Source organism: Scyliorhinus torazame, chromosome 16 (genome assembly GCF_047496885.1).
Source record: "Scyliorhinus torazame isolate Kashiwa2021f chromosome 16, sScyTor2.1, whole genome shotgun sequence".
Classification (NCBI taxonomy): Eukaryota; Metazoa; Chordata; class Chondrichthyes; order Carcharhiniformes; family Scyliorhinidae; genus Scyliorhinus; species Scyliorhinus torazame.
The window spans coordinates 159,215,620-159,241,786 of NC_092722.1; the positions used below are offsets into that span (position 1 = coordinate 159,215,620).

At 52.5% G+C, this 26,167-nt stretch overlaps 1 protein-coding gene across 1 annotated transcript in view; it reads right to left on the reverse strand.

Moving 5' to 3' along the window:
• The window catches only part of htra1b (HtrA serine peptidase 1b), a 73,477-nt gene that overhangs the window by 40,983 nt on the left and 6,327 nt on the right, over positions 1-26,167 (reverse strand). Inside the window, exons 2-3 of the mRNA XM_072479294.1 lie at positions 5,816-5,915; positions 2,060-2,264 (exon numbers count right to left, since the gene is read on the reverse strand). Coding sequence (XP_072335395.1) covers positions 2,060-2,264; positions 5,816-5,915 — 305 coding nt within the window. The remainder of the gene's footprint in view (positions 1-2,059; positions 2,265-5,815; positions 5,916-26,167) is intronic.

The window sequence follows — 26,167 nt, forward strand, 5'->3', positions numbered from 1 at the left end:
CCCATCCCCCTGCCACATTAGTTTAAACCCTCCCCATCAACTTTAGCAAAGGCACCCCCAAGGACATGTCCCGACCCCAACTCCCCCATGTCCCGACTCCAAATCCTCCATGTCCTGACCCCAACTCCCCCATGTCCTGACCCCAACTCCCCCATGTCCCGACCCAACCTCCATGCCCCAACTTTAACCCCCAACACATATCCAGCTTGTGCCCTAAAGAGCGGGCGCATCCTCCTTCACTCCGCTCCTTTTCCACTTCGCCGCTGAAGACACTAACTTGTTTTGATTCTTCACTCACTGAGTCAGGAGGTTCAGGTACTTTGGAATTCAAGCACAGATAAGTCACTATGGAGTGGCAATCCCTCGTTGATTGCCTCTCCAAGGAAGTTGCCGGCCAACTTTATGGCGCAGTTGGTTTTTGCAACACTCAGTTTGAATCTGGTTCTCGACATTTCCACCATTGAGATAATTTTTCTCTATACACTCTGGATACCTCATGATTTTGAACACTTCTATCAAATCTCCTCTCAACCTTCTCTTCTTTAAAGAGATGAGCCTTAGCTTCTCAAGTCTATCGGAAACTGAAGCCCACATCCTTGGAACCATTCTCAAATCTTTTCTGCTCCCTCTACAAAGCCTTCTTGTCCCTCCTAAAAAAAATGCCCAGAATAGCACATAATACAACAAGTCCTAACTTGTTCTGCACAACGTTGCTTTGCATTAACATTGATCTCCAATGCATTCACATTGCGTCGCTGCTGTTTCATGCTAATGTTGCCATACGCCTGGAAATTGGCTGTTGAACCTGCGAGAGCTGTGTCTCGGGTGAGGAAGGGAGCAGGTAACCTTGGGAGGTGGTTATAAGCTTAAGACAGATTGGAAGCTGTGTTGAGACCAAGTTGCACTGTCCAGTAGTGGTCTCCAGGGCTCCTTTAAAACCACCGGTTAATCACTCACTGCCTTGTGCAGTATAGGCGGGTGGAATGGGCGCCATGACATTTTTTGAACTGTGCAAAACAACAGATATCGCCTGTCAACAACTTGTCTTGAATTGTTGCAGTATTATTTGTTAATGTTACCCATAAAATTCATTGACAATCTTAAAAAAAGTCGATGATGAAGTACTTTCTCTGAGAAAAGGGAACAAAAACAAGTTACACTTCAAGTGAAATTAGATATTATAAAGTGCTCTGAATCTGGCGATCATGCAGTGGATATTGCTTCAACTCTCACCTTGCCAGCAACAAACTTAAAAATTCCTTTGGCTGCTGTTTGATTAAGTAGAAGTAATCAGAGGAATTGTGAAGGACATGGAAGGACTGGTAACCATTTGAATTGAACATAAAACTAAAGAAGAAAAGAAATTTAAATCTTATTCAAGAGATGTGCACAATGACCATAGGAAAGGCTGTAGTGAAAGTTTAAACATACAACCATTTAATGCTAGTCGTGGATGGTTTTGCAAGGTTTTTGCAATGTGCATAACGTTGCCAGTGCCAATGAAAATGTGGAGCTCCAGTGTAAGGTAGGAAAACAGAAGTGGAATAGCGGAATAGCATTTCAACGGTGATTGACACTCCGCGGAAGATTCAACTCCATATATTTGTGATTATGCAAATGAGTTTTAAGGGGAACATTGACCCTAACCTTGTCAAGTGCATTTTTGGTACAATTTCCTGAATGCATCTAGAACAGAAACATCTAATGCATCTATTGTGCAAACCAAGCAGCAACGCACATCCTAAGCAGCATGTAAATTGTATTAGCGTGTCAACATGCTATGTAATTCTTAGTGCATCATTATTGGCAGGCCAATCATACATGTTTTAGAAACAGAAACCTTTCTGTGAAGTTACACGGAAATTCTACTGTAATTGGACAATAAAACTGATCATTTAGAAATCTGGCTCTGAAACTGTGCAAGATTGAAGCTTTTAGGAGATTGCAGGATTTGCTGAGAGAATCAGTAGTTTCTGTTCTTAGTTTAAAAAAAAAATCAGTCAGAGATATTAAATAACATTTATTATTAGACTATGTGTTAACAGAATAGAAAACTTACCGGAGGGTCTATTTCAATTAATGCAAGATCTGCTTTTTCATCAATATCCTTTATTTTGGCATTGTATGTGGCTCCACTCTTCAGCTCCACATTCACTCTATGCTTGTTTGTCACCACATGTGCATTAGTTACTATCAATCCATCTTCAGAGACAATGAAACCTGAGCCACTTGCAACAGACAGTTCACGGTTGGAATAAGTTGCCCTAAAATAAACAAATTAACAAATGACTTAAAGAACCATATTGGGGTAACTGTTTGTGTACCTTTTGTATCTGGACTGAATAAATATGTATCTTCAGTAAACTACGACAAAACTTGACCAAAGTGGCATTAAATTTGTTACTGTTTGTTCCAGTATGGGGCAGCATGGTAGCACAGTGGTTAGCACTGTTGTTTCACAACGCCAGGTTTCTGGGTGCAATTTCCGCTTGGGTCAAGTCCTGATAGACATGCTTGTTAGGTGAATTGGACATTCTCAATTCTCAGTGTACTCAAACAGGCTCCGTAGTGTGGTGACTACGAGATTTTCACAGTAACTTTATTGCAGTGTTAATGTAAGCTGACTTGCGACATTAATAATAATATAACTGTGAAACGCATTTAAGTGCTTTAGTTCAGAAATTACCCAATTTGCTTTCGATATTTTGTTTTTACACAAGTTACTCCTGGTTTGCCAAACACAATTAATTATTTAAATCATTTATTTACATAACTTTTGTATCCGATTCAGATTTTTATCCATTTATTTGCATACAGATTTGTATCCATTTATTTGCATACGAATGTGATTTACAGAAATTAAATTATTCACTGCAGTCAGTCCTACAACTTAAAGCACACTAAATCAACATAAATTTACCCCATAATATTTTGAGTTCTATGGATTTGCTGCCTCTATTTACCTAGATTAGTGGGAAGGGATAGCAACAACAACTCAATTTATATAACACTCAAGGCATTTACCCCAGGAGAGGCATATTCCTGATATCAGAGGCCTGTAAATAGTATATGCCAGTGGTTGTTAGCTGATTAGATATTTTCCACAGTTAGGAGTAGTCAGTGGAGGGAAACCGTGGCCCGGGGGCCACTTATGGTCCATCTGGGTCCTGAGTGTGGCCCACAAGATATTATTGACTGTTGTCCATGTGCAGGGCTGCCACATTCCACTGATTTCTGTCCACATAATTTTTTTCCTACCAGTATGACTGAAGTGTTACGCATATAAAGCAAGGGCAGATGAAACGAAGAGCATGCTGATAGCACACAACTCTGACTTCGAGAGCTGTTTGCTCTTCCAAAGTGTAAACATTTCTTATGTTTTGACCATTTGAAATTCTATCAATTTTTATATGATTAAGCATTTTCTATAACTCTCCATGGCATATTCCGTGTATGTTAAATGTATTTAATTTTATTCATCAGGTCATGGTTAGTGAACAAGCCCAAATTCAATCTTGTGGCTCACTAAGATGAAGGCGGGCCACTCATGTGGCCCACCCTCTAGCCTAGGTGGCCCATCATTGAGAATGGTGGCTGTCTGGATGTAGTGGGACATGGAGGGATGTGGGTGACGGTAGGGGAGGGTGGGGATGCGCCGGAATTGCCCGCGAAGAATGCTCACTGTTGGCTCAATGGGTTCTTTAGATTTCAGAAATAAAGATGGAAAACATCTTTGCAAAGTTTGCTTTTACTTGTGTACTGTCTGTCTCATTTAATTTTCAGATTCTTCCCCATGATGGAGATCGACAAATGGCTGCATGTTAAGGAAGGAATATCTTTATTGTATGGGGACAGGTTTATAATACAGAGTTAAAAGTTGATGACATGCATATAAATCTTTCACATTTTTGTCTGGAAATTGCCAATAGATGATATGCTCTAAATTGTTTCCTGAAAGCAGCACGGTGATGGAGTGGTTAGCACTACTGCCTCACGGTGCTGAGGACACGGGTTCGCCCCACTTTCTGGTCACTGTCCACGTGGGGTTTTCACATTCTCCCCGTGTCTGCATGGGTCTCACCCCCACAACCCGAAGATGTGCAGGGTAGGTGGATTGGCCACGATAAATTGCCCCTTAATTGGGAAACAAAAAATTAATTTGTTTCCTGGAAAAATTACACCTTATTTTTAGTATTCTTGCAGAATGCCAAGGATGAACCTGTAAGAAACCAATGTTTCAAATCTATTCATTTAAGAAACCAGAAGTAATGAAATGGTATGCAAAACATGATAAAAAATCTGCCCTGGTATTGAGGCTTTCAACCTGATAGTGAGCTATAAAGACTGTATTACAATGTTCTTCTATATATATGTGCTGCATTCCACCCTCAGAGATTTACTACTGCTACTAATAATAATCTTTATTAATGTCACAAGTAGGCTTACATTAACACTGCAATGAAGTTACTGTGAAAAGCCACATTCCAGGGCCTTTTCAGGTACACAGAGGGAGAATTCAGAATGTCCAAATCATCTAACAAGCATGTCTTTCGGGACTTGTGGGAGGAAACCGGAGCACCCGGAGGAAACCCACGCAGACACGGGGAGAATGTGCAGACTCCGCACAGACAGTGACCCAAACCAGGAATCGAACCCAGGTCCCTGGCGCTGTGAAGCAACAGTGCTAACCACTGTGCTACCATGCCGTACTTATATGAATTAATTGAAGTACCTTACGTATACAAATCATTTCTTTGTTACAATTGCCTTTTTGATTAAATGTGCATATCGAACCCCAAACCCAAGCTGACATTTGAAACGAGATTTTGTGATGGACTATTACTGAGGAGAAAACTAACATTTTTCAGAACTGGAGGCAATAAATTCTCATCGCCCTCATTGGAAATATTTTAGTATTGAGTTTAATTAATGTACAGATAGTATGTGAGTATAGTCATACATAGTTTGGGAAAAGACCCTCAAACTTTTGCTGCACTGTCACAGGTGCCAGGTCGGAGAATCGCCGGGGGGGGCGTGAGGATCGCACAACGCCGCGTTGTCGATTCTCCGGCGACCGGAGATTCGGCGGCAATTGCGCCCACGGGGTCGCCTCCGGGCCGGTGGGGGCCGTTGAAAGATGCCACCCCGGCAATTCTCCGCGTCTCAACGGGCCGAGTGCCTGCCTAATCCCTCCGGCGTGGGTTATGTATAGTCCTACCCGGCGGGACCTCAGAGTTCTGGGTGTGGGGGCCGTCCAGGTAGGGGTAGCGGGGGGATCAGTCTCCGTAGGGGCCTCCACGGTGGCCAGGCCTGCGATCTAAGCATGCCAATCGGCGGGTGGGCTAATTCTGGGGGGGGGCGATGTTTCTCCGCACCGGGCCCCTGTACAGCTCCACCATATTGCCCGGGGGCTGGGGCAGATCCGGCAACCCACACGCATGTGTGGACACGTGCAGGCCGATGCACACACCCGCGCCGGCCATGGCGCGCATGCGCGGACCCGCGCTGGCCGTGGTGCGCCGGCTTTCAAGCGCCAGAGCAGCGGACACCACTCCTGCGCCCTACTAGCCCCCTAGGAAGGGGTGAATGCCTGAGCCTGGAGGCCCGTTGATGCCCAAGTCACTCGCGCCGGCTTTGACACCGGCATCAACACTTGGCCGGGATTTCGGAGAATCCCGGCCCTTAGGTTTAGAAACTTTTTCCTCAATAAATTACAGCAAATCTTTTACTCGTCATCACCTATCTGCGGGAATGTTATTGACAATCTGACTTTTAGAGCAACTGCATGAAGCAAATCAATAAAAAGATTACATACCGACGAAAAAGTTCAATGTGAACCACAGCAGGAGCAATCTTATCCACCACATCCGCAATAAAATTATATTTATGTCGCAGGCTGTTTGGATCATTCTGACCTGTAGGTAAACATTAAAAAAAATAAATGAGACAATCGGGTGGTAACTATTGAAATAAATTAGCCTTCCCATTGCACTATGGCAGCCTGATGTTAATATGCCGATGAAGTGTACCGCTTCTTGGCAACAGCACTGCCACATGCCATGAAACCCATTCTGGTTAAGTAATATGCAGCAGATTGGGGACATATTGCACATTTCTTCATTGCCACTGCACTTTTCCACCATGAGGGAGTTAATATCAGGGCCACAGAGTACAAAAGTAACAGCAACTTATATTTATAAAATGTCTTAACCATTATAAAATGTTCAACGGTGGAACAAAAAGATATGACATCTGGGGCGGGATTCTCCGCAATCGGCGCCAAAAACGGCGCGAATCAGTCCGGCATCGCGCCGCCCCAAAGGTGCGGAATTCTCCGCGTCTTGAGTGGCCGAGCCCTCACCTTGGGCGGAATTCGCCCCCTCCACGCCGGGTGGGAGAATCTCCTGGGCACCGCGTGAGTCCCGCCACACTTTCCCGACACCCGCACGCGATTCTTCCACCCCCCCCCCCCAAACTGGCGCGGCGCGAATCACGGCTGGCCGCTTGGAGAATCGGCGCTTGCCGTTGGTAATGGGTGAGCAGCGATTCTCCGGCCCGGATGGGCCGAGCGACCTGCCCAACACGACAGGTTCCCGCCGGCGCCATCCACACATGGTCGCTGCCAGCGGGAACAGCGCGGGAACGCTGGGGGGGTTGAGGGGGGTTCCTGCACTGGGGGGTGGGCTCAAAAGGGGTCTGGCCCGCAATCGGTGCCCACCGATCGGCGGGCCGGCCTCTCTGGAGGAGGACCTCCTTTCCTCCGCTGCCCCGCAAGATCGATCCGCCATCTTCTTGCGGGGCGGCTGCGGGGAGGACTGAAACTGCGCATGCGCGGGTTGGCGCCGACCAACCCGCGCATGCGCGGGTGACGTCATTTACGCGGCACCGGTCGAGCCCCCCGGGGGTGGGAGAATAGGGGGCTGGGAACGGCCTCCGTCGCTGGAGTGACACACTCCGGTTTTCACTCCGGCGTCCGAACTTAGTCTCCCGATGGGAGAATTGCGGAGTGGCTAGGCCCACGCCGAACTGATTTCCGCCCCGCCAGCTGACGGGAAAGGCCTTTGGTGCCCCGCCAGCTGGCGCAGAAATTACTTTGCCGTGCTGCGCATGCGCGGGAGCGTCAGCGGCCGCTCACGGCATCCCCGCGCCTCCGCCATAGTGGAGATCATGGCGAAGGCAGAAGGAAAAGAGTGCCCCCACGGCACAGGCCCGCCCGCAGATTGGTGGGCCCCGATCACGGGCCAGGCCACCGTGGGGGCACCCCCGGGGCCAGATCGCCCCGCGCCCCCCCTAGGACCCCGGAGCCTGCCCGCGCCGCCTTGTCCCGCTGGTAAGAGAGGTGGTTTGACTCTTGCCGGCGGGACAGGCATTCCAGCAGCGGGACTTCGGCCCATCGCGGGCGGAGAATCGCCGGGGGGGGCCGCCAACCGGCGCGGCGCGATTCCCGCCCCCACCGAATATCCGGTGCCGGAGAATTCGGCAACCGGCAGGGGTGGGATTCACTCCAGCCCCCGGCGATTCTCCAACCCAACGGGGGTCGGGGAATCCCGCCCCTGGTCACACAAGGAGACATTAGATCAGGTAACCAAAAGTTTGACAAAGAGATTAATTTTATGGAATTTTTAAAAGGAGGAAAGTGAGATAAGAAAGGCAGAGAGGTGGAGAGCGGGCTTCCAGAGCTTAGGGCCGACGCAATGGAGGGCGCAACCACTAATGGTGAAACAATTAAAATCACAAGTGTTCGAGGTCAGAATTAGAGCAGTGCCAATACCTGGGAGGATGGTGGAGTTGGAGGAGATTACAGAGATAGGGAGAAACAAGGCTATAGAGGGATTTGAAAAAAGGATGAGAATTTTGAAATCAAACAAAGAAGCTACGCTAACCCGTAATGAAACAATGGTTAGGCCTCAGCTGGAGTATTTTGACAACATGCGCATCAGACAAACAAAGGATGCCAAGGCCTTGGGGACGGTGCAGACAGAACTGACTGGAACTGACTGGAGACCTGCTGGGGTCTCCATGGGGAGGCCGGGAGATGCCGAATGGATCCAGTGGCAGCATGTCTAAGTGAGTTTTAAGGCTTGGTTCCACCCATTCTAGGGCAACACGGCCAGTATGGAATAATGGCTAAAGGAACATGGGATGAAGGATGTTGGTTATGTGGTGAAATGCTAAAAGCTAGGGTTGTTCTCCTTAGAGGGTAAAAGGTTAAGAGGAGGTTTACTGGAGATATTTAACATTGAGCATTCCCCACTGGCAGATGAGCTGATAACCAGGGGACACAGATTTAAGATAATGAAATGAAATGAAAATCGCTTATTGTCACAATAGGCTTCAATGAAGTTACTGTGAAAAGCCCCTAGTCGCAACATTCCGGAGCCTGTTCGGGGAGGCTGTTACAGGAATTGAACCGTGCTGCTGGCCTGCCTTGGTCTGCTTTCAAAGCCTGCGATTTAGCCCAGTGTGCTAAACAGCCCCTTAATTAATTGGCAAAAAAATAGAAGGAAGATGAGAATTTTTATGCTGTAAATGATGATGATGTGGAATGGCAGTATCAGAAAAGACTGGTGAAAACATACTCAATAATAACTTGCAAAAAACAGTTGTGTAAATACTTGAAGGGGCAAAAACGTGTAGGCTATGGGGAAGGAAGCAGGGGATTGGAATTATTTAGATATCGCTTTTAAAGAACAAGCACAGGCACAGTAGACAGAATGGTCTCTTTCTATACTTTATGATTCTAAGTCCGTACCATGCCATGTGACCAAAGGATAGGTGGGGTGTTGGTTTGGGGTGCGAGTTCAGAGATACGTTTCTAAGTGTCATTTAGAACACAGACACTACCACCCTGGCATCGCCCCGGTCACCTTGGTAGTGCCACCTGGGCGGCAGTAGCAAGGTGTCATATTCCAGGGGGAAGGCCAGAGGGCCATCCTGCCCTGTCTCTGCCCACACAGAAGCCTCCAATGGCTTGGGAAATCCCCCTGGGTGCTGTTTTGCCTGGTCCATGTTTGTGTGGACCAGCACTCAATATCACCCTGCTGGGGTCTCCATGGGGAGGCCGGGAGATGCCGAATGGATCCAGTGGCAGCATGTCTAAGTGAGTTTTAAGGCTTGGTTCCACCCATTCTAGGGCAACACGGCCAGTATGGAATAATGGCTAAAGGAACATGGTATAAAGGTAAGGGAGTGTGTCCCAGCTGTATAAGGCATTGGTGAGATCACACCTGGAGTATTGTGCATCATTCTGGTTCCCTTATTTAAGGAACGATGTAGTGGCATTAGAGGCAGCTCAGTGGAGGTTCAGTAGATTGATCCCAGAGAGGAGGGGTTTATCTTATGAAGAGAGATTGGGCAGTTTAGGCCTATACTCCCTGGAATTTGGAAAAATGAGGGGGATCAAATTGAGGTATATAAGATGTTAAAAGGAATGGATAAAGTAGACGTGGAGCAGATGCTTCCTCTTGTGGGGCATTCTAGACTAAGAGGTCATAGTCTCAGGATAAGGGGTAGCAAATTTAAAACAGAGATAAGGAGAAACTACTTATGAATCTGTGGAACTCTCTACCCCAGAGTACGGTGGATGCTGCGACAGTGAGTAAATTTAAGAAGGTGTTAGATAGATTCTTAATTGATAATGGGTTGAAGAGTTATGGAAAATGGGCAGACGGTGGAGTTGAGGCCATGGTGAGATCAGCCATGAGTTGAGGCCATGATGGAGCAGGCTTGAGAGGTCTAGGCATCTAAAAACTGCCAAAGCCCTTGAGGAGTACAGTGAAAATAGGGAGGAACTTAAACGTGGAATTAGGAGGGCTAAAAGGGGCTATGAAATGTCTTTAGCAAACATGGTCAAGGAGAATCCCCAGGCTTTTAATGCATATATTAGCAGCAAGAGGGTAGCAAGAGAAAGGGTAGGCCCACTCAAGGACAATGGAGGGAAGTTATGTGTGGAACCACAGGAACTGGGTGAAATCCTTAATGAGTACATTGTATTTGTATTCACCAAGGAGAAGGACATGACGGATGTTGAGGTCAGGGATAGGTGGATTGGATTGGTTTTGTTTATTGTCACGTGTACCGAGGTACAGTGAAAAGTATTTTTCTGCGAGCAACTCAAGTACATGAGAAGAAAAGGGAATAAAAGAAAATACATAATAGGGCAACACAACATATACAATGTAACTACATAAGCACTGGCATCGGATGAAGCATACAGGGTATAGTGTTAATGAGGTCAGTCCATAAGAGGGTCATTTAGGAGTCTGGTGACAGTGGGGAAGAAGCTGTTTTTGAGTCTGTTCGTGCGTGTTCTCAGACTTCTGTATCTCCTGCCCGATGGAAGAAGTTGGAAGAGTGAGTAAGCCGGGTGGGAGGGATCTTTGATTATACTGCCCACTTTCCCCAGGCAGTGGGAGGTGTAGATGGGGTCAATGGATGGGAGGCAGGTACGTGTGATGGACTGGTGGTGTTCACGACTCTCTGAAGTTTCTTGTGGTCCTGGGCCGAGCAGTTGCCATACCAGGCTGTGATGCAGCCCGATAGGATGCTTTCTATGGTGCATCTGTAAAAGTTGGTAAGGATTAATGTGGACATGCTGAATTTCCTTAGTTTCCTGAGGAAGTATAGGCGCTGTTGTGCTTCCTTGGTGGTAGCGTCGACGTGGGTGGACCAGGACAGATTTCTGGAGATGTGCACCCCTAGGAATTTGAAACTGCTAACCATCTCCACCTCAGATCCGTTGATGCTGACAGGGGTGTGTACAGTACTTTGCTTCCTGAAGTCAATGACCATCTCTTTAGTTTTGCTGGCATTGAGGGAGAGATTGTTGTCGCTACACCACTCCACTAGATTCTCTATCTCCCTCCTGTGTATGAATGTTCTTGTGAATGTCAATATATCAAAGGAGTAAGTGTATCCCAAATTGGATTAAGGTAGACAAGTCCCCGGGCCGGATGGAATCCATCCCATTTTACTGCGGGAGACAGGGGGAGAAATAACTGGGGTCTTAACAGATATCTTCACATCCTCTTTGACCACAGGCAAGATTGCAGGGGACTGGAGAATAGCTAATGTTATTCCCTTCTTTAAGTAAGGAAGCAGGGATAATCCAGCAAATCAGTGGTGGGGAAGCTTTTGGAAAAGGTACTGAGGAACAGGATATATGCACATTTGGAGGAAAATGGACTAGTTAGTGACAGGCAGCATGGTTTTGTATGTGGAAGGTCATGTCTCACCAACTTGATTGAGTTTTTTTGAAGAGGTGACAAAGAAAATTGATGAGGGAAGGGCTGTGGATGTAGTTTATATGGACTTTAGTAAGGTATTTGACAAGGTCCCACGTGGCAGACTAGTACAAAAACTAAAATCACATGGGATTTGGGGTGGGCTGGCTCGATGGATACAGAACAGGCTTGGTTATAGAAGACAGAGAGTAGCGGTGGAAGGGTGTTTTTCAGAATGGATTTTAGTAAGGTATTTCAGAATGGAGATCTGTAGCTAGTGGTATTCCGCAAGGATCAGTGCTGGGACCTCTGTTATTTGTGGTATATATAAATGATCTGGAGGAAAATGTGGGTGGTCCAATTAGTAAGTTTGTGGATGGCGCGAAGATTGGCGGACTTGCTGATAGTACCAAGGATTGTCAGAGGATACAACAGGATATAGATAGATTGGGCAGAGAAATGGCAGGTGGAGTTTAATCCAGACAAATGTGAGGTGATGAATTATACTGTAATTGGCAGAAGACTTAGGAAGATTAACATGCAGAAGGATCTGGGCGTGCAGGTCCACAGTTCCCCAAAAGTGGCAACACAGGTGGCCATGGTGATTAATAAGGCATATGGCATGTTTGCCTTCATCAGCCGCGGCATTGAGTACAGGAGTTGGGAAATCATGTTGCAGCTGTATAAAACCCTGGTTAGGCTGTACTTGGGAGTACGGCGAGCAGTTCTGGTCACCACATTATCAGAAGGACATGGAGGCTTTGGAGAGAGTGCAGAGAAGGTTCACCAGGATGTTGCCTGGTCTCGGGAGTGTTGGCTATGAGGAGAGGTTGAATAAAATAGGACTGTTTTCACTGGAAAGACGGAGGCTGAGGGGAGACCTGATAGAGGTCTATAAAATTATGAGGTGCAAAGACAGGGTAGATACTCAGAGGTTTTTTCCAAGGATGGAAGTGTCAATTACAAGGGGGCACAGGTTCAAGGTGAGAAGGGGAAAGTTTAAGGGAGATGTGTGGGGTAAATGTTTCCACATAGAGGGTGCCAGAGGATGTGGTGGAATCAGGCACATTAGCAACATTTAAGAGGCAACTGGATGGGTACATGATTAGGGAGGAAATAGAGCGACACGGACTGAGTAAGGGCAGACGGTTTTGTTTTTAGCTAGGGCATCACAATCAGCACAGGCTTGGAGGGCTGAAGGACCTGCTCCTGTGCTGTACTTTTCTTTGTTCTTCTTTGTAATGAGCATGAGCAATCATGAAGCGTACATCCGACTGATCACTATGTACTATGTGGTGAGGACATAGATTTTGACCATCCCACATGAAGGTATCAGAGAGGTTGATCCAGAGTGTTGAGATAACAGAAATTAATACTTCTTGGAAATTGTATGGTTCTGTTAATCTGCTTCTAAGAAATTTCTAAAAACAAAAAAAATCTCCACAGTATTATCAGCTTTGGTCTTAATAGGAAAAAAACATCTGCATGAAATTTATTCCTGAATCCACTATGCATACTTTGTCATTTAATCGTCCAGATTTTCCCATCATCGGTGAAGCTTATGTACAGATTCATCTGGTTCATTGGCTGTGGTGAGGATTTCCTCTTCTTGCTGCAACAGGGACTAGTGTCGGAAAAAAGAGCAAGCTCTTCCAAAGTTAGCACATTGCCAATGAAGCAATGCTCCCTAGTGACATCACACACCCCTCCAGGTCAGTCTTCAGCTCAACGGGAGGTGAGATTTTATTGTGACTTCAAATATTTTAAAACAGTTGACAGTTTTTAAAACGGTTATAAAATTTTAAATACTTCGAACACGTATATAATGTGTCTGCCGGGGCCTGTACTTCAGGTATCAATGACATCCAGATCCTCTCTCCCTCAACCCAGGTCTTCTTCCAACCATCATGTCTCCCACCCCGTGGCTCAACTCCCCACCCCAGTTCACCTCTCTCTCTCTCCATTGCGGCCCTCACTTGTGTCAAACATCCCAGCATTTGCTGCTACTGAGAAAGAATATTTTTATTTATTCCAGGTTTGTGCTGTTTAGTTCACAGTAACATTGCTTCAACTTGTACTACCCCCATGATCTGTGGGCTGATTACAGAAGTTCACCATGCCTAAATACTGATATTATCTTCAAAATGATGTAAAATTACTTGAAGTATCGTGTTTTAAAAAAAAACATGGGTGGTTTTGTAAAGAAGGCTTCTCATCATCTTTAACAACAATGCAGCCATTCAGATTAAATAATAGCTTTCAACTGATAAAGTGCCAGAATGTCCCCCAGTACTGGGCTTTACAAAAAAGGGCGAGGTTTGGCTGAACAACAACAGAAGACAGTTCTGTGAAAACACAGGCAATTACCAGTCTCCAAAACATGTTTTCAAACAGCAAAGCCTCCATCCAGTCATTGCAAAGAACAAAGTATTTTCTTAATATAATTGGATTGTTTCCACCCCACCATTTTCCATTGACTCATGTCCAACAGCAGTCATTATAAATGAGAATACTGCTGAATCAGTCTGCATAAAATTTAGTATTTGGCAGATCCACCAAGTTTAGACGTCCTAGATTGTAGTTTTGAACATTAATTATTTCTGGTATTGTCCAATGCATCAGAAATGTCAATGGTGCATCATACTCAATCCATGTGATTCAATTAATTTATATACTGGGAGAATGATTGCCCAGGTGTGTGAGATGCAATAAAATCGTTAAGCATCTATACAGATCAGGCTTACAACATTACTAAACATTGTGCACAGAGAAGATCTTCCCCTAGATTTCCAGGATACTATTGACTTGTCAAATGGTTGGTGTTTTGCTGCACTATGTTTTTGCATAGAATCATAGAATTTACAGTGCAGAAGGAGGCCATTCGGCCCAGAGTCTGCACCAGCCCTTGGAAAGAGCACCCCACCCAAGCCCACATCTCCACCCTATCCCAGTGACCCCACCCAACCTTTTTGGACACTAAGGGCAAGTTAGCATGGCCAATGCACCTAACCTGCACACCTTTGGACTGTGGGAGGAAACCAGAACACCTGGAGGAAACCCACGCACACACGGGGAGGATGTGCAGACACAGACAGTGGCCCAAGCCGGGAATCAAACCTATGACCCTGGAGCTGTGAAGGAACAGTAATAACTACTGTGCTACCCTTAGGTGCTTATCAGGTATCTGTAAAGAAAGCCTGTGGAAAGTTCTCTCAACAACTCGGCAGATTTGAATGCCTTTGAAAATGCATTCCTTCAAATTGTAACAAAGAAGACTACAAAACAAACCCAGAGTTTTCCAAAAATATTAAAGAAAGGCTTTTATTCAATCAAATTATTGTTACATACTTTACTAAATTATGGTTTGTTGCCGGTTACATACAATATATTTACAGATGAATGTAGTGAGCACTTTACTTTGCCTTGTATATTTTGTGAACAGGATATACATACATTGGGCGGGTTTCTCTGAAACGGCGGCTAAATGTTGACACCGGCGTAAACACCGGAGCGTTTCACTCTGGCGTCAACGGGCCCCTTGGCCCAGCTCCGGCTGCCGATACGGGGCCCTGCACGTCCGGCCACGGGTCCGTGCATGCGCGCAGCGGCCGGCTGTGGTGGCAGCCCCGCGCAACATGGCGGATCCACACAGCGGACCAGCCCCACAATATAGGCCCCCCCTAGATTGCGCGCACCCGCAGATCGGTGGCCGCTGATCGTGAGCCTGGCCGTCCACCCGGAAATCCCCCGCCCCCCCCACCAGGGCGGCCGTGGACTGAGTCCGCAGCTGCCACCCCAAGTGCCCGCCGGGTGGAACCATGTTAGAACCACGTCGCCGGGAACTCGGCCAGCTGTCGGCTGAGAATCGCCAGGGGGGCCTCTTTCAATGGCCCCGACTGGTTCCACGTCAATCGGGTCCAATGCAGTCCCGCGATTCTCCGGTCCGCAGAGAATTGCGGGAATGCATTGGACCCGATCGCGGGTCTGACGTCCCATTCTCCGCCCCCGCGCCGAGAGCGATTTCGGTGCGGTGGCTTGGAGAATCCCGCCCAGGAAATGGGAGAAGTAGGCCATTCGACACCTTAAATCTGCTCTGCCATTAATAAGATCATGGTTGATCTGTTTGTCTTGCGAATTCCACATTCCCATCTACTTTTGATACCCCTTGCCTAACAAGAATCTATTTACCTCTGCCTTAAAAATATTCAATGACCCTGCCTCCACCGCCTTCTGAGACGTGGGGCGTCATTCTCCGACGCCCCGCCGGGTCGGAGAATGGCCGTTGGCCGCCGTGAATCCCGCCCCCGCCCCCGCCGAAGTCTCCGAAGGGAGAAAAGTCGGCGGGGCGTTAATGGCGCCGCTGCCGCGGAGAATGTCACGGGTCTGCACAAGGCAGCCGATTTTCGGCCTGCCGATATTCTCCCTTCCGGATGGGCCGAAGTCCCGTCGACGTGATGACCGTTCACGTCGACGTGAATCAAACCTCCTTTTCATCGGCGTGACCCGGTGCTCCAGGCTCACGCCGACCAGCGAGGAGGTGAGTGACGGCCTGGGGGGTTGGCTCTGGGCAGGAAATGGCGTGGCCGCAGACTGATTGCGTGAGGAGAGGTGTGTCTCGGCTTGTGTGTGTGTGCGGCGGGGGGGGGGGGGGGGGGGGGGGTGGTTAGAGTAGGCTGGGCTCCGGGGGAGTGCCGGGAGGGGGTCCGTGCCAGGGTGGAGGTTGGGGGTTGGGGAGGGGGTCCGTGCCGGGGTGGAGGTTGGGGGGGGGGGGTCCGTGCTGAGGTGGAGGTTGGGGGGGGGGGTCCGTGCCGGGGTGGAGGTTGGGAGGGGGGGTCCGTGCTGGGGTGGAGGTTGGGGGTTAGGGGGGGGGTCCGTGCTGGGGTGGAGGTTGGGGAGGGGGTCCGTGTCGGGGTGGAGGTTGGGGGTTGAAGGGGGGGGGTCCGTGCTGGGGTGGAGGTTGGGGGTTGGGGAGGGGGTCCGTGTCGGGGTGGAGGTTGGGGGGGGGGGTCCGTGCTGGGGTGGAGGTTGGGGAGGGGGTCCGTGCCGGGGTGGAGGTTGGGGGGGGGTCCGTGCCGGGGTGGAGGTTGGGGGTCCGTGCTGGGGTGGAGGTTGGGGGTTGGGGGTCCGTGCTGGGGTGGAGGTTGGGGGTTGGGGGGGGGTCCGTGTCGGGGTGGGGGTTGGGGGTTGGGGAGGGGGTCCGTGCTGGGGTGGAGGTTTGGGTTTGGGGGGGGGTCCGTGCTGGGGTGGAGGTTGGGGAGGGGGTCCGTGCCGGGGTGGAGGTTGGGGGGGGGTCCGTGCCGGGGTGGAGGTTGGGGGTTGGGGAGGGGGTCCGTGCCGGGGTGGAGGTTGGGGGGGGGACCGTGCTGGGGTGGAGGTTGGGGAGGGGGTCCGTGCCGGGGTGGAGGTTGGGGGGGGGGTCCGTGCTGGGGTGGAGGTTGGGGAGGGGGTCCGTGCCGGGGTGGAGGTTAGGGGTTGGGGGGGTCCGTGCTGGGGTGGAGGTCGGGGGTTGGGAGTCCGTGCTGGGGTGGAGGTTGGGGTTTGGGGGGGGGTCCGTGCCGGGGTGGAGGTTGGGGGTTGGGGAGGGGGTCCGTGCCGGGGTGGAGGTTGGTGGGGGTCCGTGCTGGGGTGGAGGTTGGGGAGGGGGTCCGTGCCGGGGTGGAGGTTGGGGGGTGTCCGTGCTGGGGTGGAGGTTGGGGAGGGGGTCCGTGCCGGGGTGGAGGTTGGGGGTTGGGGGGGTCCGTGCCAGGGTGGAGGTTGGGGGTTGGGGGTCCGTGAGGGGTGGAGGTTGGGGGTTGGGGGTCCGTGCTGGTGTGGAGGTTGGGGGTTGGGGGGGTCCATGCTGGGGTGGAGGTTGGGGGTTGGGGGGGTCCGTGCTGGGGTGGAGGTTGGGGAGGGGGTCCGTGCCGGGGTGGAGGTTGGGGGGGGTTCGTGCCGGGGTGGAGGTTGGTGGTTGGGGGGGGGTCTGTGCTGGGGTGGAGGTTGGGGGTTGGGGAGGGGGTCCGTGCCGGGGTGGAGGTTGGGGGGGGGTCCGTGCTGGGGTGGAGGTTGGGGAGGGGGTCCGTGCCGGGGTGGAGGTTGGGGGGGGGGTCCGTGCTGGGGTGGAGGTTGGGGAGGGGGTCCGTGCCGGGGTGTTGGTTGGGGGTTGGGGGGGGGGTCCGTGCTGGGGTGGAGGTTGGGGGTTGGGGGTCCGTGCTGTGGTGGAGGTTGGGGGTTGGGGAGGGGGTCCGTGCCGGGGTGGGTGATGGGAGGGCAAATGAGTTGGTCCACCTGGCCAGGTGCCAGCCTCCAACAGTTGGACCCATGCGGTCCATGCCACCTGGCTGGGGGGAGGTGGGGATATGGGCAATGATGACATGTCGTCGTTCCTCCCCCCCCCCACCAGGCCGTCATGTTTTCAGACCATCCAGCGATGTTGGCCGCCGTGGTGGCAGCCGCTCATGTCTATGTTGCCCTGGATGAGGAGGTGGAGGAGGAGGAGCGTGCCAGAGAGGCGGCGCAGGCTGCCACAGAGGGGCAGGCGGCAGCCGCCCAGGCTGGAGGGAAACCTGACCGACAGGATGAGGAGGGGGAGGAGGACGTCGCGGCCCCACGGCAACGGAGGCACCCGAGGGCGCCCCGTGTGTACCGGCCCCGGCAGTCATACCAGGACCTCACGGACCGGGAATGCAGGAGGAGACTCCGGATGAGCCGGGAAACCGTGGCACACATCTGCCACCTGCTGGCACACCTGTCACCGCGTGGCACTGGCGGGGGACACCCGCTCCCCGTGTCCGTCAAGGTTACGGTGGCCCTGAACTTTTATGCAACGGGGTCATTCCAGGCACCGAGTGGGGACCTGTCCGGCATATCGCAGACATCGGTGCATCGGTGCACCCGGGCAGTGACAGATGCCCTTTATGCCATGGCGCACCGCTACATCCGCTTCCCCGTGGACCGGGCCAGCCAAGATGCCCGGGCCGTGGGCTTCTCTGCCGTTGCCGGGTTCCCCATGGTCCAGGGCGCGATCGATGGGATGCACGTCGCCGTGCGGCCACCTGCAGAGAACAGGGCCGTGTTCACTAATAGGAAGGGGACCTATTCAATGAACGTACAGGTGGTCTGCGACCACCGCATGATGATCCTGCACGTCTGCGCCCGTCACCCAGGCAGTGTACACGACTCATTCGTGTTGTCGCGGTCATCCATCCCCGGCATGTACGAGGGACGCCATCCCCGGCTGAGGGGCTGGTTGCTGGGCGACAGGGGCTACCCATTGCGATCGTGGCTGATGACGCCTATACGGAGGCCATGAAATGAGGCGGAGAACCGCTACAATGATGCCCATGTAGCGACAAGGGGAGTGATCGAGAGGTGCTTTGGCGTGCTGAAGATGCGTTTCAGGTGCCTGGACCTCTCTGGGGGCGCCCTCCAGTATCGGTCAGATAGGGTCGGTCGCAGCATTGTGGTGTGCTGCGTCCTGCACAACATAGCCCAGCAGAGGGGCGATGTGCCGCAGGCAGAGGAGGGCGGAGTGGAGGAGCAGCAGGAAGAGCCCCAGTCCTCCCCAGATGAGTGGGATGGGGGGCAATGGTCAGGGCAGACGGGGTAGACACAGGCGGGTGGCTGTCCACCGTTACCGTCTGGCCCAGCGGGCACGGGACAGACTGATAGACGCCCGCTTCACTGACTAGATGGGCGTGGGAATCGGGTAGTATGGCCACAGACCGCACACCATGACAACAGCCGACCACCCACACCCCCCACCCTTCCACCCACCCAGCACCCTCACCCCCCTCCCCAACCCCACACATCCCACCCGCATGCACACCACCCCCCCACCCCCAATTGCCGATCCACTGGTGGCACAACGGGCCGGGCTCACCCAGTTGCGGGTGGACGCGTGTCTATCGCAGGCCATGGAGGATGTTGACAACCCGCCTCCGATGAGCTCCTGGCTCTACATCGTTGGACTATGTCTGACCCATGGCCACAGTACCACCATCCACCCGGACCATCCCTGCATGTGGCTGTGACACTGCAGCGCACGGTCCCGTCCTCTGCCCGGGGGATGTTGATGGCGGCCCAGGGGGAAGGGGGCAGACTCACCTGGGGCTGACGTAAGACCACCCGTCACACACACACTTGCGCTCAACGTACATGACACGCCCGCACACTTTGGACAGAGCACAAAGGCAGCTTCGGTAGGTGTAACATTGACTTTAATAACCAAAGGAGTTCATGCACGTGCCCTAGCCCCTAAAACTCATCTGTGCCCTGCACCCGTGCCAACTTACTCAGTGTCTAATTGTTTGGCCTTACGGGCCCTTTGACTACATCTACGTGGTTCCCCAGACGGTACAGCAGAACTGCAGGTGGACTCCTGTGATTCCTGCCCTCTGACACTGGATCCCTTTGGCGGCCGTTTCCTGGGGCGTCCTGGCCTAGATGGGCCAGGCTGCGGCCCGGGCGACAGGGATGGCGAGCTGCCAGCCTGTCCTGCCCGTTGCCCACCCGATGCACCTGGGACGGAAGGGGGGGAGTCCGAGGTGTCGCGGTGTACCGGGACCTCCCCTACAGAGGGAGCCGGGACGGACCACACCACCTCCTCCTCCCTCGGGGTGCCCGATGGCCCCCAGGCCTCTACATGGGTGGGGGATGCGAACGGACTGGCCAACCGAAGCGCCCCCGACATCTGGCGCTGCCAGTCCTGGAGGCCCGTGCTGGTATCGACAGGGGTCTGCAGGTTTGCAGCCATGGAGCCCAGGGGGTTGTCGAACCCTGTCTGCGACAGTGCGACGCCAGCTCGCACATGGCCACTGGCGCCGATGCCCTCAGCGATGGCCTGCTGAGACTGGGCCATGGCCTGCAGAGACTGGGCCATGGCCTGCAGAGACTGGGCTATGGCCTGCTGAGACTGGGCCATGGCCTGCTGAGACTGGGCCATGGCCTGCTGAGACTGGGCTATGGCGTTGAGCGCCTCTGCCATCTGGCGCTGGCTCATGGCCTCCTGTGAGAGGGCAGCCATTTCCTGGGCCACAGACGCCGCCTGCACGGAAGGCCCCAGGCCTCGCAAACCGTTCCCCATGTCTGACACCGTCGCACCCATTGCCTCCACCGCGGACGCCACCCGTGCGGTGTCAGCCTGGGTGGCACGCATGACCGGGACCACTCCCAGCTCCTGGACGCGGGTGGACTCCTCCACCTGCGACCGCAGCCGCCGCAAGCCACCCGTCACCCGATTCGCTCGTCTCCGTGTCGGTGGTTGCATCGGATCTATGTGTGGGTGTGGTAACTGCAGGAACCCGGGATCCATCTAGGCGGCAGATGTTCGCTTGGGCTGGGCTGCCCTCCGACCGCCCGGTCCCTCTGCTGCTCCTACCTCCACCTGCTGTACCGGGACGGCTGTGTTGTGCGCACCAGTGAGTGTACCAGACGCCTCATCACTAAAGTGCCCAACCGTGGTGAGTGTTTCTGCGATGGTGGAGGGTGTTGGTGACAGCAGTGGCGTTGTGTCGTGCTCTTCGTCCCACTCTGAGTCCATGGCACTTTGGGGTGGGGGTTCGTCTCCACCCATCCACTCTGAGTCACTGTCCGGTATTTCGTCTTCCCGGGTAGGGGTGTCCTGGGTAGTGCTGTCCCGGGTAGTGCTGTCCCGGGTAGTGCTGTCCCGGGTAGGGGTGTCCTGGGTAGTGGTGTCCCGGGTAGGGGTGTCCTGGCTCGGATGTGACGGGGGCCTGTGGCTGCCCCCCTCATCGGTGGGTGGTCGCTCCCGCACGTGACGGGGGTGTCGTCTCCCTGTTGCTCCAGGTCTCTCCGTCTCCCGTGGTGTGCGAGGGGCATCCTGCGGGCGTCGCATGCTGGAGGGTGCGGGTCTCTCCGTCTCCCGTGGTCTCCGAGGGGCATCCTGCGGGCGTCGCATGCTGGAGGGTGCGGGTCTCTCCGTCTCCCGTGGTCTCCGAGGGGCATCCTGCGGGCGTCGCATGCTGGAGGGTGCGGGTCTCTCCGTCTCCCGTGGTCTCCGAGGGGCATCCTGCGGGCGTCGCATGCTGGAGGGTGCGGGTCTCTCCGTCTCCCATGGTCTCCGAGGGGCATCCTGCGGGCGTCGCATGCTGGAGGGTGCGGGTCTCTCCGTCTCCCGTGGTCTCCGAGGGGCATCCTGCGGGCGTCGCATGCTGGAGGGTGCGGGTCTCTCCGTCTCCCGTGGTCTCCGAGGGGCATCCTGCGGGCGGTCTGCATCTGCGGGGATGGGTGCCTGGACGTTTGGTCCTGCGATACACAATGAAGCATGCATGGTTAGACATCAGGCAGTGATCAGGTGATACGGGGGAGGGGGATATAGGGGAGGGGGGATATGGGGACGGGCTGTTGGTGGCTCACTTGCTCGTGGGGCCCCGACCTCTGCATCAGCAACCTCCCGGTCCTCAGGTCCGCCAGCCAGTTCCAGGGCCCTTTCCTCGTGTCCGGTCAGTGGCCTCTCATCAGCGGGCCCTCCTCCAGTCCTCACATGCTCCCTATTGTTGTGTGCGTGCTTCTCCTGTGGTGGGGGGGGGGGTGTGGTGGCAGGGGTAAAAGGCAAAAGTGTTAGGCAGGTATATGAATGCACGCCATCGGTTGCGCGTGCATTGCAGAGGTTAAGGTTAGGGCTGGATTCACTTGGGGATATGGGGGATATGGGGGAGGGGGGATATGGGGGAGGGGGGATATGGGGGAGAGGGATATGGGGGATATGGGGGAGGGGGGATATGGGGAGGGGGGATATGGGGAGGGGGGATATGGGGAGGGGGGATATGGGGGAGGGGGGATATGGGGGAGGGGGTGATATGGGGGAGGGGGGATATGGGGGAGGGGGGATATGGGGGAGGGGGGATATGGGGAGGGGGGATATGGGGGAGGGGGGATATGGGGGAGGGGGGATATGGGGAGGGGGGATATGGGGGAGGGGGGATATGGGGGATATGGGGGAGGGGGATATGGGGGAGGGGGGATATGGGGGAGGGGGGATATGGGGGAGGGGGGATATGGGGGAGGGGGGGATATGGGGGATATGGGGGAGGGGGGATATGGGGGAGGGGGGATATGGGGTATATGGGGGAGGGGGGATATGGGGGAGGGGGGATATGGGGGAGGGGGGATATGGGGGAGGGGGGATATGGGGGATATGGGGAGGGGGGATATGGGGAGGGGGGATATGGGGGAGGGGGTATGGGGAGGGGGGATATGGGGGATATGGGGGAGGGGGATATGGGGGAGGGGGGATATGGGGGAGGGGGGATATGGGGGAGGGGGGATATGGGGGAGGGGGGATATGGGGGATATGGGGGAGGGGGGAATATGGGGGAGGGGGGATATGGGGGATATGGGGGAGGGGGATATGGGGGAGGGGGATATGGGGGATATGGGGGAGGGGGATATGGGGGATATGGGGAGGGGGATATGGGGGATATGGGGATATGGGGGATATGGGGAGGGGGGATATGGGGGAGGGGGGATATGGGGGATATGGGGGAGGGGGGATATGGGGGATATGGGGGAGGGGGGATATGGGGAGGGGGGATATGGGGGAGGGGGGATATGGGGGAGGGGGGATATGGGGGATATGGGTGAGGGGGATATGGGTGATGGGGTATATGGGGGAGGGGGGATATGGGGGAGGGAGGATATGGGGGAAGGGGGGATATGGGGGAGGGGGATATGGGGGAGGGGGGATATGGGGAGGGGGGATATGGGGGAGGGGGGATATGGGGAGGGGGGATAAGGGGGAGGGGGGATATGGGGGATATGGGGGAGGGGGGATATGGGGAGGGGGTGATATGGGGAGGGGGGATATGGGGGAGGGGGGATATGGGGAGGGGGATATGGGGGATATGGGGAGGGGGGATATGGGGGAGGGGGATATGGGGGAGGGGGATATGGGGAGGGGGGATATGGGGGAGGGGGGATATGGGGGATATGGGGGAGGGGGGATATGGGGGAGGGGTATATGGGGAGGGGGGATATGGGGGAGGGGGGTATATGGGGGAGGGGGGTTATGGGGGATATGGGGAGGGGGGATATGGGGGAGGGGGGAATATGGGGGATATGGGGAGGGTGGATATAGGGGAGGGGGATCTGGGGGAGGGGGGATATGGGGGAGGGGGGATATGGGGGATATGGGGGAGGGGGGATATGGGGAGGGGGGATATGGGGGAGGGGGGATATGGGGGATATGGGGGAGGGGGGTTATGGGGGATATGGGGAGGGGGGATATGGGGGATATGGGGAGGCTCACCCTGCCTGCTCTGGCGAGGTCGTTCACCTTCTTGTGGCACTGGGTGCCTGTCCGTGGTGTTAGGGCCACAGCGGTGACGGCCTCTGCCACCTCCCTCCACAGACGCCGGCTGTGGCGTGGGGCAACTCTGCGGCCGTGCCCGGCATGCAGGGCGTCCCTCCTCTGCTCCACCGCGTCCAGGAGCGCCTCCACATCGCGTGACTCGAACCTCGGGGCTGAGCGACGGCCAGCCATCAAGTCGGGTGTTGCGGTCGGGTGTTCCGGTCGGGTGGGGGGGGAGCTGCGCGGCCTTATGAACCGTCACGCCGTGCAGCGCGTATGACGCTGCACGGCGTGAACCACTGCGCAAGCGCGGATCCCGTTACGTCGCTGCTAGCCCATTTCGGGCCGCAGACTATCGGCCCATTTTTATGACGTGACGCAAGTGGGATTTGCGCCGTTTTTTGCGCCGATCGGCGGAGTTTCCGCCGATAACGGAGAATTTCGCCCAGGGTGTTCCAAAGTATCACAACCCTCTTGACAGAAAAGAATTCTCCTTATCTCTGTCCTAAAAGGGCAACTCTTTATTTTAAAACAGTGCCCTCTAGTTCTAGACTCACCCACAAGAGGAAACATTCTTTCCAGTCCATCTTGTCAAGATCATTTAGAATCTTATCTACTTTAATCAAGTTACCCCTCAATCTTCTACATTCCAGTGTAATCAAGCTCAGCCTGTCTAACCTTTCCTCGTAGGACAGCCATTCCAGGTATCAATCTAGTAAACGCCCTCTACACTGCCTCCAATGGATTTACATCCTTCCTTAAATAAGGAGATCAAAACTGCACAGTATTTGAGATTTGGTTTCACCAATGCATTGTATAACTGAAGCATAACATCCGTACTTTAATGTTCAATTCCACTCGTAATAATGGATATCATTCCATTGGCCTTCTTAATTACCCGTCTGCCAGACTTTTGCTCATTCATTCAACCTATCTATATCTGTCTGTAACCGCCTTATGCACTCCACACAAGGTACATTATTTGTGTCATCTGTAAATATAGCTACCATGCCTTTACTCCCCTCATCTAAATCAATGATGTAATTTGTAAACGGTTGAGGCCCCAGCACAGACCCCCTCCGAGACTCCACTCAGCACATCCTGCCAATCAGAAAAAAAAAACATTTATGCATATTCTGTTTCCTGCCAGGCAGCCAATCTTCTATCCAGACTAATATGTTACCATCTACCATAAGCTTGCATTTTCCTCAATAACCTTTCATGTGGCACCTTGTCAAATGCCTTCTGGAAATCCAAGTACAGTACGTCTACAGTGTCCCCTTTATCTGTATCGCGTGGTACTCAATCACAAAAACTCCATTAAATTGTCAATCATAATTTCCCTTTAGCAAACCATGCTGATTCTTATCAATTATCTTGTTTTTTTTTCCTATTATTGTGGTTTCAAGGGACGCTGCTTTAGGGCTCTCTGTTGCAGTTGTGGTGGAATAGTCACCACTGAAGATGGGAGGAAGGGCCAGGAATGGAGTGACTGACCATAGTACCCACCCATAATGTTACTCAGCAACTTGGTAATGTATCTACCAAGGGGGTGATAACACATGTACCATTTTGGGCAGCTGTCGTGGAACAGACCAATTTGAGGTTATTGTTTGCACTTTAGAAAAATCTATTTTTCTTCTGATACGTATCAAGTATTCTCCTTTCAATAAAGTTACCTTTCTTTTTACAATTATAATTGAAAATAAGGTTGTTCAATAATGGCTGTCTGCAGTTGAGAACATGTTATCTTGCTCAGTGCAACACTCAACAGAAAGACATCAATGAAGATGGGATGGAATTCTCTTTTACACTTCATTTGAGAAATTAAGGACATTGGGACACATTTTTGGAACCTCAAGTTGATTCTGAGGAAGTTGAGCGATTTGAAAGATTGCTCCGTGAGTCCATCATATTTGGGTAAACACTGAATCAACAGGATATATAATTGGAAAGAGATGGTACTTAAGGCATATTGATAGGAGAATTCAAACCTAACAAAGAGGACTGGTGCAATTACGAATGAAGGTTACACATTTGACTGATACCAAATAAATTAACAGCTGTGGTCAGGAGGAGGATAGCCAGTGAGGCAGCAAGCAGGGCAGCAAGCAAATTGCAATCATGATGCCAGGATGTTAAACTGGTGCTTTGGAGTTAAGCATGCTCTGAAAGCTGCAATCCTTAACAACAGTGAATTTTTTTTTATATAGATGCTTCTTGGTTCAATATCTTTACATTGCTCAATATTATGGATGGCCCTTTACACGACGCAGACAGCTACCTGTGGCTGGCAGCGATTTCACAAATAATGCAACTGTATGTCTGGTGAATGTACCCCTGCAGATGTTGTGACAGTAAAATTCATCCATCTTAAACACAAAAAGAGAGTTATTTGGGTTTTTACATCATCCTCTCCCTCCAACAGACTAATGATCCAAATATGGTCACCACTGGTGTATTCCAGGTGGATGAATTCAACTTGATTAGACTATCATTGGGATGGATTACTTTGTCAGCCACACTTCATTGTTTGAGGTGATTATATCTAAGGTGTAGCCCCTGTTGGAACATTGTGAATAGGTTAGGAGATTATCCCATTCACACTCTCTATCTGCTGGAGCTTTCTAAATTTGTTGGCTTTAGAATTCATCAG